The sequence below is a fragment of the Pituophis catenifer genome, unplaced genomic scaffold, assembly GCF_029215685.1.
Source record: "Pituophis catenifer annectens isolate HBS135680 unplaced genomic scaffold, rPitCat1.0.hap2 SCAF_3, whole genome shotgun sequence".
Lineage (NCBI taxonomy): Eukaryota > Metazoa > Chordata > Lepidosauria > Squamata > Colubridae > Pituophis > Pituophis catenifer.
In genome coordinates, this window is record NW_027256883.1 from 139,086,528 (window position 1) to 139,105,084 (window position 18,557).

General features: G+C 37.4%; 1 protein-coding gene across 1 annotated transcript in view; it reads right to left on the bottom strand.

Moving 5' to 3' along the window:
* Nucleotides 1–9,088: 9,088 nt before the first annotated feature.
* ADGRL2 (adhesion G protein-coupled receptor L2) overlaps nt 9,089–18,557 on the bottom strand; it is a 280,781-nt gene continuing 271,312 nt past the window's right edge. The window contains exon 21 of the mRNA XM_070941236.1: nt 9,089–9,165. Coding sequence (XP_070797337.1) covers nt 9,098–9,165 — 68 coding nt within the window. The 3' untranslated portion in view covers nt 9,089–9,097. The remainder of the gene's footprint in view (nt 9,166–18,557) is intronic.

Consider the following 18,557-nt stretch of genomic DNA (forward strand, 5'->3'; position numbering starts at 1 on the left):
GGATCTAGTAGGAACTTAAAAATAGAAAATATTAAAAGAGTATGATGCCATGGAATAAAGCCCATTTCATAATACATTTGAAGTATAATCCTGAATTATTGGTACATCTATACCTAGATTACACATCATGTTTCTAAGACTTCATGGTCTATAAAGTTATGTCATAGCATAGTGGTTAATATTTAAGATGCTCCAAGACTTCATATTTTTCTATAACAGATAATATAGCTAGCCTTCTAGAAATGTTCTTTGATGGATGATCTATCAGTGGCTCTGTAGATCAAAGTCCTAAATCAGCGGTTCTCAACCTGGGGGTCACGACCCCTTTGGGAGTCGAATGGCCATTTCACGGGGGTCGCCAAAGCCCTCTCTCACCCCCCCACGCCTTCACTCACCCTCACCCTCTGCCTCTGCTGGATCGCCCAGTCGCCGTTCGCTTACCCCGCCCACTCCCAAACTATTGCTGCCTCCGGAGTCCCAGCTAATGGCTAGAGGGGAACAAAACTTTAAATTTTTTTAATTAACCTTAAATAGGCTCCATGGCATAGGGCCTAGCTATCTTCGAGACCGCCTGCTGCCACCGACGATCTCCCATCGACCTGTGCGCTCCCACAGAGAGGGCCTCCTCGGGGTGCCATCAGCCAAACAGTGCAGGCTGGTGACCCCCAGGAGGAGGGTCTTCTCTGTGGGGGCACCTACCCTCTGGAATCAATTGCCTCCAGAGATAAGGAGAATCCAAGACCTCGGTGCCTTCCGCCGTGCCCTTAAAACCTTCCTTTTCCAGCAAGCCGGGCTGGCCTAATTTTTTAAGTGTTTTTAAGTGTTTTGTTTATTGTTTTTAATTAATGGGGCCAAATTTATATATGTATATTTTAACTGTATTTTAATATTTGTACTTGATGTTTTTACTTGGCTGTTCACCGCCCTGAGTCCTTAGGGAGAAGGGCGGTATACAAATTCAAAATAAAATAAAATAAATAAATAAAATAAAATAAAAATTCTTGCCGCAGGGCTTCAAAGAGCCACCCTACTCTCAGCTGTTTTGCGGAGGGCTCTGTTGCTAGCTAGCTGCAAAGAGGTAAATTCCTGGAGCAGATTTTTTTTTCTCCTAGCTATGCTGAAAAAGCAAAATTGAAAGTAAGCAGAGTCTTGGCTGCAACGTGACAAAATGAGGCAGAGAGATTTCTTTTTCTTTTTCCTCACCAAAAAAGGTAGGTGCAAACTGCAAACAATGGGAAATTTAGGGCAAGAGGAGGTTCAAGATTTTAAAACACAGAAGAAAAAAAGCTCTATTTAACTAGGGAATTGTAATAATTGAGATACTATTAATTGCATATTGTGTTGAAAGCAGAAATGGTTAAGTTGTGGTTTGGAGGAATATATGGGGGAAATTATTTGGTTTATTATTATTGGTAAATATAATTAATTGATTTGTAAGAAATTGGATTGCATGCAAATAATTGGAATATTCATGTTCATATTGATTAATATACAAAAAAGGTAGTTATATAACTAATTGATTTATATTAAAATGTTGAATTTGTATTAAACAACTGTATTACATAATTAACCAATGTGAGGATGGATATAAAAATAGATGACAATGGGAAGGGGTATAATATAGAATAGAAGGGAAAAATTGAATTTGATTAAGATTAGAGATGAGGATGAAGGGTAATATTGGTTTTTTTAAAAAAATAGATGAGGAATAAATATGGTAAAAAGGAAATATAAAAATTATAAATTTAATTGAAATGACTAAATACTGTGTTGGAAGAAATATCCTTCTGGATTCTGCTCCAAGTGGGGAAAAAGACACTGGAAACATGGAGACTGTTTGGAAAGATGGTTTAATGGTGGACAGGATCACATGGCTTGATGGGGCCCATTGTGTTAGTTTCTGTTGCTATTGTGTTGCAAATGTCCTTTGACAAAGGATTGAGTTTCTGCCTCTGGCCCATTAACAAAGGGTGGGGGGCAGGAAGGTGGGAGTTGCTTTGTCTGTAAAATATGCTTCTCCATTTCTCATACAGGAAAATATAATATTCTGCCTTTTTAATATTTCCCAAAATATTTCATTCTTCTAGGAAAGGGGTGGGTGCTAACCTCTTACAACTGTTTAAATTTGTGAACCGGCCAAATACTCTGTTCAAAGAAAATACGTTGTATGTTTGTATGTGTGTTTCTAATTATTGCTATTTATTGCTATTTGTTCTCTTTTATTCTTTAAAGTTTAACAATTCATTCTTTATCTTAATATCTTAATATTTGTTTGGGGTTGGCTTTTTTCCCTTTCATCTTTTTTATTGTACAGCAATCTTTCTCCTCAAACCTACCACCTCTGTCTTTTCTTTCTTACTTACTTTCTCTTCCCCCCCTTCTTCTTCTCCCTACTTCCTCTTTCTTTCTTCTTCTCCTCCTCTCTTCCTCCCTCTCTTACCTTCACTCCTACTCTAATTTCCCTTCCCTTCCTTCATCCCTCTCTATTGCTGTATCCTTTTATGCATATGGACTACTCAGGGGGCTGAAAAAGTTATTTTTGACTGGTCCTCGCACTTTTGACCAGTCCTCGAACTTACGATTGTCCTCACATTTTACGTTTTTTGCCCTATCTTATACCATGTTGAAGAGAAGCAGTAGTGAAATGAGTGACATGGTTGTTAAGAATGCTGCACAGGCATAAATGTGAGGATGGTCATAAGTGTGAGGACCAGTCAAAAGTTCGAGGACCTGTCAGAAATGACTTTTTTCAGCCCTCTGAGTAGTCCCTATGCATATAGCCATGGCCACCCGGTCACATGACCAGCTAGCCATGTCCACTCAGTCACATGACCTCCAAGCCACGCCCACAAAATAAGCCACACCCACAGAACTGGTAGTAAAAAAATTTAGAACCCACCCCTGGTTGGGGGTCACCACAACATGAGAAACTGTATTAAAGGGTCGTGGCATTAGGAAGGTTGAGAACCACTGTCCTAAACAGAAAAGGAGGGAGACAAGAAGGGGGAGAAGGAAGAAGAGTCAGTGGTCTCTCACTTTTCTGCTCTATGGAGAACTTTATAGCAAATGAAGAGAATGCAAAGATCAGACACAAGCAACCTGAATGTCACCATGAGTTGATCAAAGTTACTTTTTTTTTTATTGTTGCATGCCTATTTACAAGAAACTCACTAGACTGACTGCATACCATTATCTAATGATCAGATAATGGTCAGACACTCTACTAGAGAGAAGTTTCTTGAAGATGGGCTCCACCATGAGTCCGAAAGCTCAAAAGACAAAACTTCAGGTCCTGGTGACCAATCCAGATTGGATCCTGCAACATTATCCTGGGAGTTGTATGTTCGCCTTCATTTATGGTCAGATAAGACTTCAGGGGTTCTATGGAAGGTACAATATGCATGGCTTCCTGCTGTGCAAGGACTCTAAGCTCTGTTCCCTCTTCACACCTCTTCCTATTTTAGTTGGAGATTCCACCACAATATGATAATGACTAACATGCAGTAGAGCAATCAGTCAGATACTAGTGCACACCTTCTTCTCCAGTGCCAATAGTTGAAAAACAATGAGATCATCCACAGGGTTTTAATGTTTTCTCACAAAATTTCAAAACAAAATTAAAGAATTTTCTATCATTCGAATTTTTAACCATGTTATTTTAATTTTCAGTTTAATTTGCAATGGCATATGATGTTTAAGAATAGAATATATCCCTTGGTCCTGCAATGTTTTTAAACCTTGATATAATGCCAAAGAAATAAGGGAGCCTGTTTCTTTGGCACTTCTGTTTTCTCTAATAAGTATTCTGTGGATTCTTTATATGATACAAATGGAGTTGTAAATTGGAACCAGCTTGTGATGATCATGATGAATCTTGCATGAAAAATTTACTTACATTTCAACATTAATTTATCAGTTTGTTTGCTGTTATCTCTATACCATTGCTTGGCATACCATTAATTGTAGTGCCCAGCAGAATCACTTCTTGTGAGATAAGCAGCCATGTAAATTTGATTAAAACAAAGAAACAAATAGATAGATATGTTTAAATAAATAAAGCAGGATGTTGTATGTGTCACTGGATACACAACACCAAACAGACTGATATATTCTTTTTGTTCAGGTCCTACTGAAAAATGCAAAACTGAATATGGATTTTTACTACAATAGTACTTTTTTTTTTCTTCCTACATTTTCCACTTGGGGGGAAGTTAAAAAATCAACACACAGCTTCGGACTCACCTGATTATAAACATATGCTTCGGTTATTTTTAGTTTTGTTTGTTTTGCTTTGTTTGTTTAGACTTTTTCTAATTAGCCTTGATGTGGACCTCATTCAGTACTCCTGGCTTGGTGAACAATCTCTGCCTCGAGATCAATACAACTAATTGTACCTAATTGATTATGCAATTTGCATTAACAGATTTCCATTAATTCCCTCTGTGTGAACTTTGAGGTGCTAATTATTGTGTGGCATTGGAATTGTGATGCAACAATTAGACTTCAGGGCATTCGCAATAACTAGTCTTGAGTTATTCTGCATGCTATTTTGCCAGCACGTATTAGAAAGTGGTATCCTTCCTATGCAATCCTGCAGCATTCATCTTAATTAAACATGACTTTGGTTTTGACTTAGAATGTTGTATAAACTCTGTCACTGTGATTTGCGAAGTATTGTTATTGGTTTAAAATGTTGGATTAATCCAACGTTGTTATATTCAATAAACATGGTTAAAATCATGACTTGGGGCAATGCTTGAGCATCTGACATCATTCAAATATTCATAATGTTTACTTTTAAACATATTAAATACTGGATATCGAGTAAGAAGAAGCTGAATCCAGTTATGAGTAAAATATTGGTTGTTTGTTAGTCTTATTGGCTGGGACAGGATTGTTATGCAGATCCAGTCTCGTCTTGGACTACACCTGAAACAATCATTATATCACATTTAAATGTATAAATTGATTAAATGAAATAAATAACACAGAGTTTTTAGAAGTTGGTTGTACCAAGATCCTTTCCATAGAGATTCAAAGCAAAACTTTTTTACTGTTTGATTTTAGTGGAATGATATTAGGAATTAATATATAGCTGCAGAAGGATTATTTTTAATAATAATTATACACACACACATACACACTTTTGAATTATAGATGGTTTTTTATGGTCAGTATACCACCCGTCCATTTAAATATTTGTGTTTAATTTTTGACACTTGAACTGTTAACTGTCACAACACAATTATAAATATGTGAAGTGATTAGTGCTTGAAAAATCACTGCCATGTTGTAACATGCAAAAAGCAGTAACTAGCAAGGAATTATTCCAAATATTTCTAAAGCTGTTTTACAGCAGACGTAAGGACGACATTTCCCTGAAAAAAAAAACAAAAAAACTCTGATCCTTTATAACTTAAATCATTTTTCTCTTTTTAATTGACGCCCCAAAGGCCAGCGGAATCCATCTGACTTACACAAACTTTTCGAATTTTCAGAGTGTTAAGAGGTAGGATGGCCTTGGCTTTCCCTTCCTTCAGTTTGCTCTCAGGCTTCTAAGTTCCCACCAACACAATCTGGTGATTATTCTTATACATTAATTGCTGGAACTTTAAGTATAGTGAGACATTAACTCTGTGTGTATAGCTGCGACAGTACAAAAGGAATCCAAGCAATGTGGAAAACCAGATTCATCTTGAATGAGTCAGAGAGTTGGCAACCTGATCCTTTCCAGGTGCTTTGTGCTTCTACTCACAGCATCCCCAGTGATATTATGCCCAAGTGGGTTTCAACTAAAACATCTTTGCATCTGCATTACAAGCACAGATATTAAAGGTAAAAATTGCAGTAACATTCTACAGCGTACACAGCAGTGGTGAAATCCAATTTTTTTTACTACCGGTTCTGTGGGTATGGCTTGGTGGGCGTGGCAGGGGAAGGATACTGCAAAAACTCCATTCCCACCCCACTCCAGGGAAGGATACTGCAAAATCCCCATTCCTTCCCCACTCCTGGAGGAAGGATATTGCAAAATATCCATTCCCATCTGACTCTGGGGCCAGCCAGAGGTGGTATTTGCCGGTTCTCCAAACTACTCAAAATTTCCACTACCAGTTCTCCAGAACCTGTCAGAACCTGCTGGATTTCACCCCGTACACAATTCCGTAATCAAAGTTTCATCTTTGCCATTCTACTAGGTCCAGTTCCGCCGTCTGAATGTGGTCAATATTTCATGGTCACTGAATAAACTCAGTTTTCAATGAAAGGTTTTATCTTCCTGCTCTTTTAAATCATGCCCACCCCCCCAAGATATTTCTGTAAAACTTCAGGGTTGCCTCAGGCTTTGTTGCCTTGGTTGGTGCTACATAATCAATGACACTCACAGCCTGAATGTTTGTAATCGAGAAAATGATAATAGACAAAGGGTTTTTTTCAAATTAAATGAGGAACACCAAGCCACTAATTTAGCAAGATGTCTCCATCGCGCGTTGAAACGAGTTTCAAATTTGTGTAACTGTTAATGAGAAAACTAGAGTTCTGTGACTGATTTCACAAAGGATTATTAGGACCCTCATAAAACTACAGTTGCCAGAATTGTTTAAAGGAAGCAATGATTTCAGTCTAGTTTTCCTACTAGTTAAAAGAGTCACTCTTGAATGTCTCTTCAGATCCAGAGGGGGAAACAACCTAATTATACAGTCTAAAGGCAAATTGCAGGAGACTACAATTCAAAAATTAATTCTGGGAAAAATAGCTTGGATACAAGAGATAATTCCCTAGTCATGTGTTTTTAGTTTTTGTTGAAACCCAGAGGCTTTAGTCAACAGTAATGGATGCTAAAAGTTGATTCATCCCTGACAATGCTATCTGAGGATCTTATAAATTGTTGTTCAACACTCTGGTTCTTCAATCATGTATTTTAGCATATAGCATATAATATATCCATTATACAGATAATAAATGTCAGTGTGATATGGTGGTTTAAGTGTTAAACCAAGAACAGGGAGATACACATACTAATCTACTTTTAGCCACTAAAGTCCATTGGGTGATTTGGGGCCAGTCATCCTTTCTTTGCCCAACCTACCACAAGGTCAGTGGTGAAATCCAATTTTTTTTCTACCGGTTCTGTGGGCGTGGCTTGGTGGGCATGGAAGGGGAAGGATACTGCAAAATCTCCATTCCCACTGCACTCTGGGGCCTGCCAGAGGTGGTATTTGCTGGTTCTCCAAACTACTCAAAATTTCCATTACCGGTTCTCCAGAACCTGTCAGAATCTACTGGATTTCACCCCTGCACAAGGTGTTCTTGTTGTGAGGGGAAATTAGGAAGATAAGAGTACTATTGGTGATAACATACATTCCTGAATGAAAGGCAGGAGATAGATAATAGGTATAATGTATTTTTATTTCTTTATAAAATGTTTAGGCCACTTCACTCCATAACCACTCTGAATGGCTTCACACAATTAAAAAACAAAATAAAAGAACATAGGAATCCTATGGGAACAAATAAAAAATGAATACAAATAAATACAAATAAAATAAAAGCAAATAACAAAATGCCCATTCACATCACTCCACCTAAAAGGCCCATCTAGTTCAAGGACTATGAAAAGCGAAGTTTTTAGGACTGACTAGAAGGTGGGCAGTATGAATCTCTGAGGGAATATTATTTTTGTTCCAGAGTCCAGGTCCTTCAACAAAGAAGATTCATTTCTTGGCTCCTGCTCAATGATATTGCTTGATCAATAAAACCCAAAGCAAGTCAACTTTGTATGATTGAACACAGTGGGCTACAAGAACCAAAGAGAGCCACACTACAAGAGCCACACAACAACAACCCATGGGTCAATTAATACACAATGTATGGAAGCTGTGTCACTGAGCAAAAATTCCTTATGTTCATTTATTGTCAGTCGCAAAAATGTTGTACATTTTCAAATAGGACCAGCCAAATGTACTTGTCTATCAATTGTTTCCGCAAGCATCAGTTTCTGTAATACTGGAATGTGTGTGGGCAGTTCAAACTATTACACTGTTGTTTCAACTGCACAAATCTAAAAGAAATGAGAGTTACATTTCAAACTCTGAGGGTGTATGAAAAGTAAGAATAATACACATTTTCTTTTAGCCATCTGCTTGAGCTCTTAATCTTTGAGGTACTTTTGCCCAACAGGATAGCCTATTATTTTTTCCAAAGGTGAGGCTTTATAGAGTTTCAGGCACTTGCTTGCTACATGGCCTGCAGTTCCACAGGTGCAGCACTTTGTGGCTAACACAGAAGTCTGTACAGTACTTTAGAAGCACCTAGGTTTCCTGAGGCCTGCAGTAGAATCATAAACTGAAGTTCACCTTTTCAGTTTTCTGTCAAAGACGGAGTTATTTTTATTGCTCCTTTTTGCATAAATTATCCACAGCTAGCATCAGAGGATCTGAGGAAACAAGATGAAGGTAGGAGTTGGGGTGGGGAATAAGGATGTAGTAAAAGAAGCCCTTGTGGATTTTTAGGGGGCGATACTCATCTCTGTTTCAAGGCCATTGAGCTAGCACTGTCTTAAGACATTTCCACAGTCGTGTGATGTCCCAGAGCATGTTACCTTCCCACTGAAGTGGTACCTATTTATCTACTCACATTTGCATGCTTTTGAACTACTACAGTAGGTTGGCAGGAGCTGGGGCAAGCACAGGAATTCATCCTGTCACATGGCACTCAGGTCTTGAACCTGGGCTATTGCCTTTCCAGATGAAAAGCCCAGCTCTGTAAACCACTTAGAGAGGACTGTAAAGCACTGTGAAGTGGTATATATATGTCTAAGTGCTATTGCTATTTTTAACTGATTAGCCACCACGCTACCCTTAAGGGTGTAGAGAGACTGTAAAAAACCTCCTTTCCTTATTCTTTCCTCAATGCCTTAACAAATTCTTCATATTCTGTGAAGTGCCTTTTCCCACCTCATCTTTTGGTTCCTCAGCAAGTCCTTGTGGTACTGGTGATCACAGCAAGAGCATTCTACTTCATATCTATTGGATAATTCTCACAAACACTGAGCTCACCTTGTTTCAGCTTTGGGATCTCAGAGTTTTCTATAATTCTTCTATTGAATCTTCATATGCAGCTCCAGGATCCTGTCAGGAGTCTGCAAAATCAAAATAATTTGCCCTCCTATATTGAAAAAGAATACAATATTAAAATTCCATCCAACAATCATGAGAAGCAGTAGTGGCAACAAATGGGTTGATTTTAATTATGAACACAGTAAGTATCAATAAATCCATACAAACAAAAATTATTTTGGGATCTTGCATAATTTTTAAAAGTGAGAATCATTCCTAAGAGAATAAAGTTTAAGAAAACTGTTTAGTAATGAAATAATAATGGAATCTCAAAATCTGTCAGACTTTCTCCTTGCTACATCTTAAACCAGTGTTTCTCAAACTTGGCTACTTTAAGATGTGCGGATTTCAACTCCATGCCAGCTGGAGAATTCTTGGAGTTAAAGTCCACATATCTGGACAAGGTTGAGAATGTCATCTTAAACCAAACAAAATCAAGGGGGGGAGGGGGGAGCCTATTAAATTTCCCAAAGTAGAGTATTTTTTCTGAACATCTTCCATTAATGATTTTACAAAACACAGGGTAACAGGAAGGAAGGAACTTGGAGGTCTTCTAGTTCAACCTCCTGCTCAAGCAGGAGAACCTATACTATTCCAGACAAATGACTATCCAATCTCTTCTTAAAAACCTCAGGTGATGGAGCATTCATATCCTCTTGTTATCCCTTTCCCTTTCCCATTCCAAGAGCCAGGTTTATATTCCATCACATTTCCAGGTTAAAAAGTTTGTCTAACTTTGAGATAGCGTTGGAAGACCCAATTGTATAGCTTTATTTCATCATGACATTGAAATCACAATGGGCTTGGTAAAATACTCAACTCTTTAAAGTTATTTCACTGGTGGTAATGTCCATGAGGCAGGGTCAGAATGGTTTAAAGGTGAAAGATTTATATAATCAAGCGAAAACAGAGTATACACTAATAATACAACAAAACACTGTAGAAAGAAATCAGTAGGACGGTGGAAGGAGCACTGCAATTAAAACTGCTCCTGTTTTGAATGTGTCCATGTGATGTCATGACACATTCAATAGAGCCAGGGCTTGCATTGAGATCCTCCTTTTGTCATCTTGCTGATTGTGAGCCCCAGCTTGTTGATATCACTATTCATAGAGTTGTTATGGGAGAAGGGGAGGCAGGGAGTAAGAATGCCACTCTGATCGCCTTAGGGACTAAACACGATAAAAATGAATTGAACTTTTTTGCTTGAATTATCTGACATCTGTGTATGTCAGCGGTGTATGTCAGCGGTGTCTATCCTTGGCTATTTTAAGGCTGGTTGGCTAGCTGGCTGGTTGGAGAACTCTGGAAGTTGAAGTCTTAAAGTAGCCAAGGTTGGATATCCCTGGTTTACATGGCTTTGTGTCTTGCTTCTTAAATTTGTTTCATATTCATAAATAAGTGTATTGACTCATACATCACATTCCACTTTTATAAAAGTGACAAAATTATTAATATATCACAAAGTTAACCCAACCAATTGGAAATCCTGTCTTTCACCATATCAATCTACATAAGAGAAGAATTTAGTCAGCAATACTGTCCTGTGATATTTAGTATTCACTTCATAAGGCCTGCTCTGTATATCATAGTCTTTTCCTTTAACTCTAACTTAACTACTAAATGTGGGATAGTGGAAATCATATGAATTTAATCTGCTAAAGGTTCATAAATGTCTTTACCTGCCATCTTTTCTCAATCCATTTTAACCTGTTGATACCTGTTTGAATTCCAACAGAACATTTGATTAAAACTGACAAGAATTAAAGTGAAGGTTTCACTATCATAATAGTGATCTGAGGTAAAAAGTACAGCTTTTTAACATGGTAATTTAGTAGAAACAATGAGTACCAAAGTCAATTTCATTTAGACCATTTTAAAAGGAACAATTCAGGATTCCTTGTATATATGTCAAATAAAAGTCAGAAGTCTTGCGCCAAATTCTTGACATGGATATTTCCTTTTGGACTGTTTTTCTTTAGATACCTTATTTCAATTGTTTTAAAAGATGCATCTAATCCTCTGACATCTTCCCAAGCCATATATTTTGTTTAGTACTTGAGGTGTTTGCTTTTCTCTCTTCATACGAAATTCATCAAAAAAGATTATCCTCCTTTTTTTCTAAACATCTGAACTTTATTGGTTGTCATTGAAAAGACAGAATGCAAGAAGGAAGATATAGTTCAAAGGTAAAATACTTCTGCAAGGAAGGAAGGAAGGAAGGAAGGAAGGAAGGAAGGAAGGAAGGAAGGAAGGAAGGAAGGAAGGAAGGAAGAAAGAATTGGAGTGTCAGGTTTCGATATCGTCTCAAATAAAATAAATTGCATTTCCAAACAGATAGTCTTTGAAGAAATCTTTCATTTTATTAAGCATGACAATCTGCCCCCGATCGTGGCGTAGCCAACTCTGACTTCCTGACCCCAAACCCTCCCTTTCCATTCCCCATATCTCTGTATCTCATTGGCCTTCTTCCAAATCACTCTCCCATATCTACTACTTAAGTTCCCAGGAATGTCCCCCCTCCCTCTCATCTCCTAGGGGATATTATCTTCAAGGAAAATAAGTAGGTAAAATGTCAAGTGTCCTCTTGCCAGCTGCCCCCTCTTCTCCTTCTTATGTCAGCACTAGAGTAAATGCAGGTTGAAGTGCTGACATGGAGAGTTTTTGAATTCTGCTTCCAAAATCTATGATTTATAGTATTTGTATATTTCAAATTTTAAAATTGTGATGGAAGGAATGAAATTTATTCAGGGACAAAAATGGTGCCAAACCATTCTCATATTCATTAGACGTCCAAAGAGATAATTTATGCAATGAATCTAAAAGAGGTTTATGGAATCCAAAGTGTTTCGATACATAATTGGACTGAAGTGAAATGGCAATGAATGTATTTGTTAGGACTTCAGAACTGAGCCCCAGACAGCAAGAACTCTTTTTCTAAACCTATTATAATTTGAAACCTTAACTACCAAGACTCATTGATACAACTCTGTGGGCAGTTTACTAATTCTACAAGGATAGTTCCTATAGCAACCCAAGGCCACTTTTCATCTGGCAATAACTTTTTATGATTTTCCCCAAAAAACATTTCTGCAGCATTTGCAAAGCAGAGCTTAACCATGATATATTTTAAAAAATCAGACATGAAGGACAATAATTGAGAATTGAAATAGCCACTATAGCATGCTGGGACAGAAGCAAACATAGGGAATATAATTTTAAATGTAAGTGTTAAATTCTCTTTTATTGGCAATTTTAAATTGCCAAGTTCCAATGCTTGTAAACAAAAACCTTCAAAGTTTTGGAAGGGAAATCATCAATCAGTTCAATTAAATTTATTCCTTAGTGTATTTGGTTCAAATATATCCATTTTGATCAAAGTTACAAATTCTACTATTTATGATTCTTGCTTTTTTCCTCCCTATATATGATTTTGATGGCTGGCATAAAAAAGCCAATGAATACTTAAACCTGAACAGAAAACACTGCCTTTCATTGAACCAGACAGCTATTTCCGTAACCAAGGTTTAACTATTCCAGCTTTATCCAGTTTGTTGTCCCCAAATGGTTCCTAGTTTCAAAGCAGCATGAAAGCTTCAATAGAACAATATTGCCTGGAAAGTCTGAGGTTATCCTGTTGGATAAAGCCAGACTAATCCATATAAACAGTAGCTTGCCATGATCTCAGGCAATGGTATTACTACTAGGGGAAGTTCTTCCAGTTGTATTTATTGAGACAGTTTGAAGTCCAAACCTGACCAAAGTCAGGGATTACTGGTCTTCTCAACTTGGTTGTTAAGTCATGTTCCCATCTTTTTCTCCTTGTTGTACACATGTAGTTAAAGCCTGACCAATGAACCCTGATCTATATCTGATGAAGAAAAAACTTATCTGGCACTATCTTCATTTTATCAATAGTTTTTTTAAAATTAAGTTATTATGCCTGATGTTTGTGATCAGGGTGAGAGAGTTATAAATGGTATTTCAGTCTTTCTCATTTCTTTTCTTTTTTTTCCTAGGATTTTCTTTTTGTTTGGTTTGGATTGGGATTTTTTTTTTTTTTTTTTGGCCATCCATTCCCTGAGGGTCTCCAGCAGACAAAACCACAAAATTGTCACTTAGATAAATCTAAATAAATAAATAACTTTATTGTCATTGTACGTGTATACACAGTATAACCATACAATGAAATTCACTTAACACTCAAAGACCAGGTCCAACACACATAACAATCCCCAAGCACACTCCCACCCACCACAAATTCCCCACTCCTAAACCACCCAAACATCCACACAACAGACCAAGTAATACTGTCCAACAGCTTACTGATGGTGGCCCTTTAGTTCATTGTTGACTGCAATTATAGCTCTGGGATAAAAACTATTCAGAAAATGTGTGATCCGAGTTTTAATTGTTCTGTATCTTCTGTCAGAAAGCAAAAGTCCAAAAAGATTGTAAGCAGGATGGGAAGAGTCTCTGAGAATATTATGCAACTTTCTTAAACAGCGAGATTCGAAGATGTCATCCAGGGCTGGTAGCTGGAGTCCGATGATATTCTGGGCAGTTTTAATGATTCTCTATAGAGGATTTTTGTCCGCTACAAAGCTGCTCCTATACCATGCAAGAATGCCGTATGTCAGGACACTCTCAATGGTGCTGCGATAGTAGGACAGATCTAAACAACTATTGAATATTAAGATTATGAAGTTGATTCCAAAAGCAGATAATTTTTAAACCTTTTGCCATAGAGTACAACTCAACCACTGAGTTGTAAGGAAAATGCGAAGGGTTATTGGATGGAAAGAGTTTAAGAATCCCAGAAACAATTCTGAAACATCTTTAAATCCAGGGGCTTCACATTTAAAACAACAAACGAATAGCTACAAGAAAACCGCATGGCAAAACTGTGTATTTAGTTGGGGATGGTAGTCAATGATGATTTAATTGAAGGGGGATGTTTAATTGGGGCCCTCTGTCCCCATTATCAAACAAATGCCTGCTTGTGGTTATTAGCTCTTGAACCTCACACTGGAAATATGTGCAAACACTCAAACACCCTTTGCTTTGAACTTCTCCAGCCATCTGCTGCTCGTTAAAAGAACCATTGTGTTAATTACATACAATTATTATCTATTATTATTCAGAGACAATTGTTATTTTGTTTAATAAACACATTTTCTCCAAACACTTAGCCTCTTTTTCTATGTATGATTTGGAAACAAATAACAGTGGTTCCCAATGGCTATGCATATGAAATTATTTTGAGTGAAACATGACTCCCTGTACCTTTATGAATATAATTCCTTTTCAAGGTTACACAATTGGTTTGATAGTACCTTTTTTCTGGGTATTAAGGCAACTTTGCAGTCATATCTAGGATCTTTGTAGTCACCAGTTGCCTTCCAACTAAAAGTTAACTAGAACTAATTCCTCCTCCTCCTCCTCCTCCTCCTCCTCCTCCTCCTCCTCCTCCTCCTCCTCCTCCTCCTCCTCCTCCTTTCCTTCAAGACAGTCTTGATTCCCTGGTGACTGCCTGGATTAGTTCCTCTTGGTAAGAATTTAGAAGTGTTTGCCATTGCCTACTTACTAAGGTTGAGAGACAGAAATGGCCAAATGACATCTAGCTGGCTTTGTGCCTAAGGCAGGACTAGAAGTCACATTCTCCTGGTTTCTTAAGACTGGTTCCTTAACCATTACACCAATCTGATTCTCTGCTCAGATTCTTAGTCCTGGTTCACTGTATGTATGTATGTATGTATGTATGTATGTATGTATGTATGTATCAGGGGTGGGTTCTATTTACCTTTACTATCAGTTCACAGCAGGGCCGCAGGTGCAGAAGCATTTCGATGACATCGGGGTTGGTGGGCGGAGCATCCTTCTATAGAACTGGTGCGAACCAGGGGCAACCCACCACTGGTATGTATGTATGTATGTATGTATGTATGTATGTATGTATGTATTTACTTACTTACTTACTTACTTACTTACTTACTTACTTACTTATCCCAATAATGCACAGTATTCATGTCAGCACAATCATCAGCATAAACAACCTGCATTCAGTGAAGAATTTCACTGGCAGAATCCTTCAGCATTCAAAAATCCAACCAAGGCATGTTATTTAAAATGCAACTGGCAGGTACTCACTGCAGGCTTACATATCATGAACAATAGCAATGCAGTTTATTCTCTTACGGTAACTTTCCATCAAGTATGTCAACGTTTCTTCTACATCAGTACTGTCATCTGTTGGTGATGTATACCACTTGAGGTATTACTTTTCATTCATACAGCAGTTTGGCTAGACAATTTTACACAGAAGAAATACCAAAAAAAAAAAAATGAAAAAGAAAAATCATTGAAGAGTAAAATGATTTTTGTTCATTACTTCTTTCATAAACTAGGGTTGTTTTTTTTTTAAAGCGTTCAATTATCTGAATGGTAGTCATCCAATTTTGGTTTGATTTGGGTTAATTAGATGGTACTTGTAATTTAAAAAGAACATTATTTTTCATATTTGTAAATAATCCTTTGTCTCTTTTACTAAAAGGTAGTTAAGCAAAAATTAAAATAAACATGAAACATATCTTGTTTCATTAAAATCAACTAAACATTAAGAGTGTTTGTGATTATCTCTTGACAATACTTTTTTAAGGTAAGAGCAATCAAAATTCTCAGGAGAAATATTATTTCTATGCTTCATGCAGCAGCACCTTTTCTGTACCTTTTTCCATTCTTAGTTTGTACTGTGCGCAGAAGCTGCCACTGAAATTAAACAGAAATATCAACACTTTTAAGATGCATCCATTAAAGTTATATAACACTAAACTCAGGTAAGCATACAAGGGATCTTCATTCCAAAATGAAATGAAATGTATTTAAATAAATAAATAAACCACACTGATCCACATCCCTCTGTTTGATTTTATGCGTATACTAACACACAAGGGTTTTGGAAGCCTTTGGAAACCCATAAATTACCATTGGAAATAGCATATAATACACTTCCAATTGTTGCTGAACTAAATTCTAAGAAGTCCAGTCAGCATTACCAAGAGTGAAGGACATGGGAAACCGTAATTGGAAATCTTACAGAGATTTCTGATTTTTTAATTAATGCAAATATTACCTATCTATTGACAAATTGCAAAATCTTGCAGATAAAAATAGTATTGAATTCTTGGTCACCCACAAATAATTTTTCCCCAATTTATTATAGGCCAATTGACAGCCATTTTTGTCTCCCACAAAACAGTCTGAAAAATCCTGATTTAGAAGCGGGCTTTGAATTTCAACTTGACTAACCCGGTGCATTTTAAAGACTGTTAGATCAGCATAAGTAGATATGCCATAATTTTTTTTCCTCAACTTTTTTAGCAATTTGGGCCTAACAATCAGGCATTGGCACAAGGCCAAACAAGATCTTCATAATACCTCTGCAACCAACTTTTGTGGCATCTCGTTGTGACATTTAGAACAGCCTATTTTTAATCAACCATTCATGGGCCTGAATCAGTTAAGCTGTAGACTTTGCCCACTAAATTGTTGAATTTAGGACTTTAACTGATATCTTTAAACTGTAAACCTTCTTTGGCTTCCTTCCAGGTATTACCATCTGAGCCACAGAAAGGTCCATTGAACTCATGCAGGTCTAATCCTAAAATGGCAGGTCACGGCCTTGTGTTGTAACTTTCAAGCCACTTGCTTGAGCATAGCAGCTGCGATTACCTCTGGGATGGCTATGGGATAAGTATTGAGGATTGTGGTCTTATTGGCTTCATGCTTACATACTCCCTATCCTTTGCCAGCTTCACAGAAATGTGTTTCTCTTGTTCTACAGTTAGAGGCAACTGCCTATTATAGAAAGATTGGTGAAATCAAAAAGACATAAAATACTGTCAAAGGCTCAAAGATCCAGAAAATAAAGAATGGATGTTTTGTTTTCTATTAAAAAGAACAGTAACTAAAAATTCTTATGCCAAATAGCGAGTTTTAAATGTATTCTGCACTCTGACTTAAAAAAATTTTTTTTAAATAAAATGTTAAAATTTTATATCTTTTTTTTTTTTAAAAAAATTAAGTCAGAGTTTTTAACATCAACTAAAAGTTAGTTCAAAAACAGGAAACTATAAGGAACCTGTTTTTTATATTTCTCTGCTGCTTTTAAATAAGTATTTATGCTGCAGGATTTACAGCATACTTAAGTAGAAAAGTCTTGCCCAAAGAAACTCATCAGCATGTTCTTTATGTTTCTTCATAAAAAGATTCGTACAATCCTTCAGAGATATAAAAGCGGCAATGGAGCATAAACACACGTTATAAACATGACCTTCTTATATTGTCTTTGTCTCATCTCCAGCCAAGAAGTTTAATCATAAAATCATAATGATGGAAGTCACTGAACAGACCATTTTGTCCACATATCTACCTTTACTAAGTGCAGAATCCACTATGATCATTCTGATAGAGACCATCTAGCTCATGGGTGTCAAACTTGCCACTTCACATTGCCATCACATGACTTTGTGATGTTTTTCCCATTTGTGGAGCTGGGGTGGGCTTGGCCAGTGCATGATGCATCCAGCCCATGGGCGGCCAGTTTGACATCCCTGAATTGTAGCTCTATAAGAAGACTCTACAGCAAAGGACAGCTCACCTTCCAATAGGGCAATTTGTATCACTAGCTGTTAACTTGTACAGGCCAAAAGTTCATATTAGTTCTTCTAATATGTAAAGTAGCACTTCTATTTCTTCTCCTTAAAGCAGGAGTGAAATCCAGCAGGTTCTGACAAGTTCTGGAGAACTGGTAGCAGAAATTTTGAGTAGTTTGGAAAACCGGTAGCAGAAATTTTGAATAGTTTAGAGAACCAGCAAATACCGCCTCTAGCTGGCCCCAGAGTGGGATTGGAATGGAGATTTTGCAACATCCTTCCCCCAGGAGTGGGGAGGGAATGGGGATTTTTCAGTATCCTTCCCCTGCCACTCCCACCAAGCCACTCCCACCAAGCCACACCAAGCCACGCCCACAGAACCGGTAGTAAAAAAAATTGGATTTCACCACTGCCTTAAAGAATATGCGCATCTTCTCCCATGATGCAGTTGAAAACATGATCAAGGATTGGGATCTGCCTGATTCCTTTGGGTCAGTTTAGACTGCTAGAAGCATACTTCTTCCCACCACTGAGAGTTGCCCTTCATGATAATTTTGGCTTAGGTTATAGGGATGATCCAACTTTTGATTCCACAGAGGCAGCTGCACCCAAAACATTTGGCTGATTATTTTTCTAAGATTTTATTCTCATTCCCTTCCCCTGGTAGGGAATGAGAATAAAGTATGGTAGCCATACTTCCTTTTCTCCCATACCCAGTCATATGATCTACTATGGTTGTCCTCTGCCTAGCAGAGCAAGAACACTGGAAGAAGAGCAGAGGTTGCCT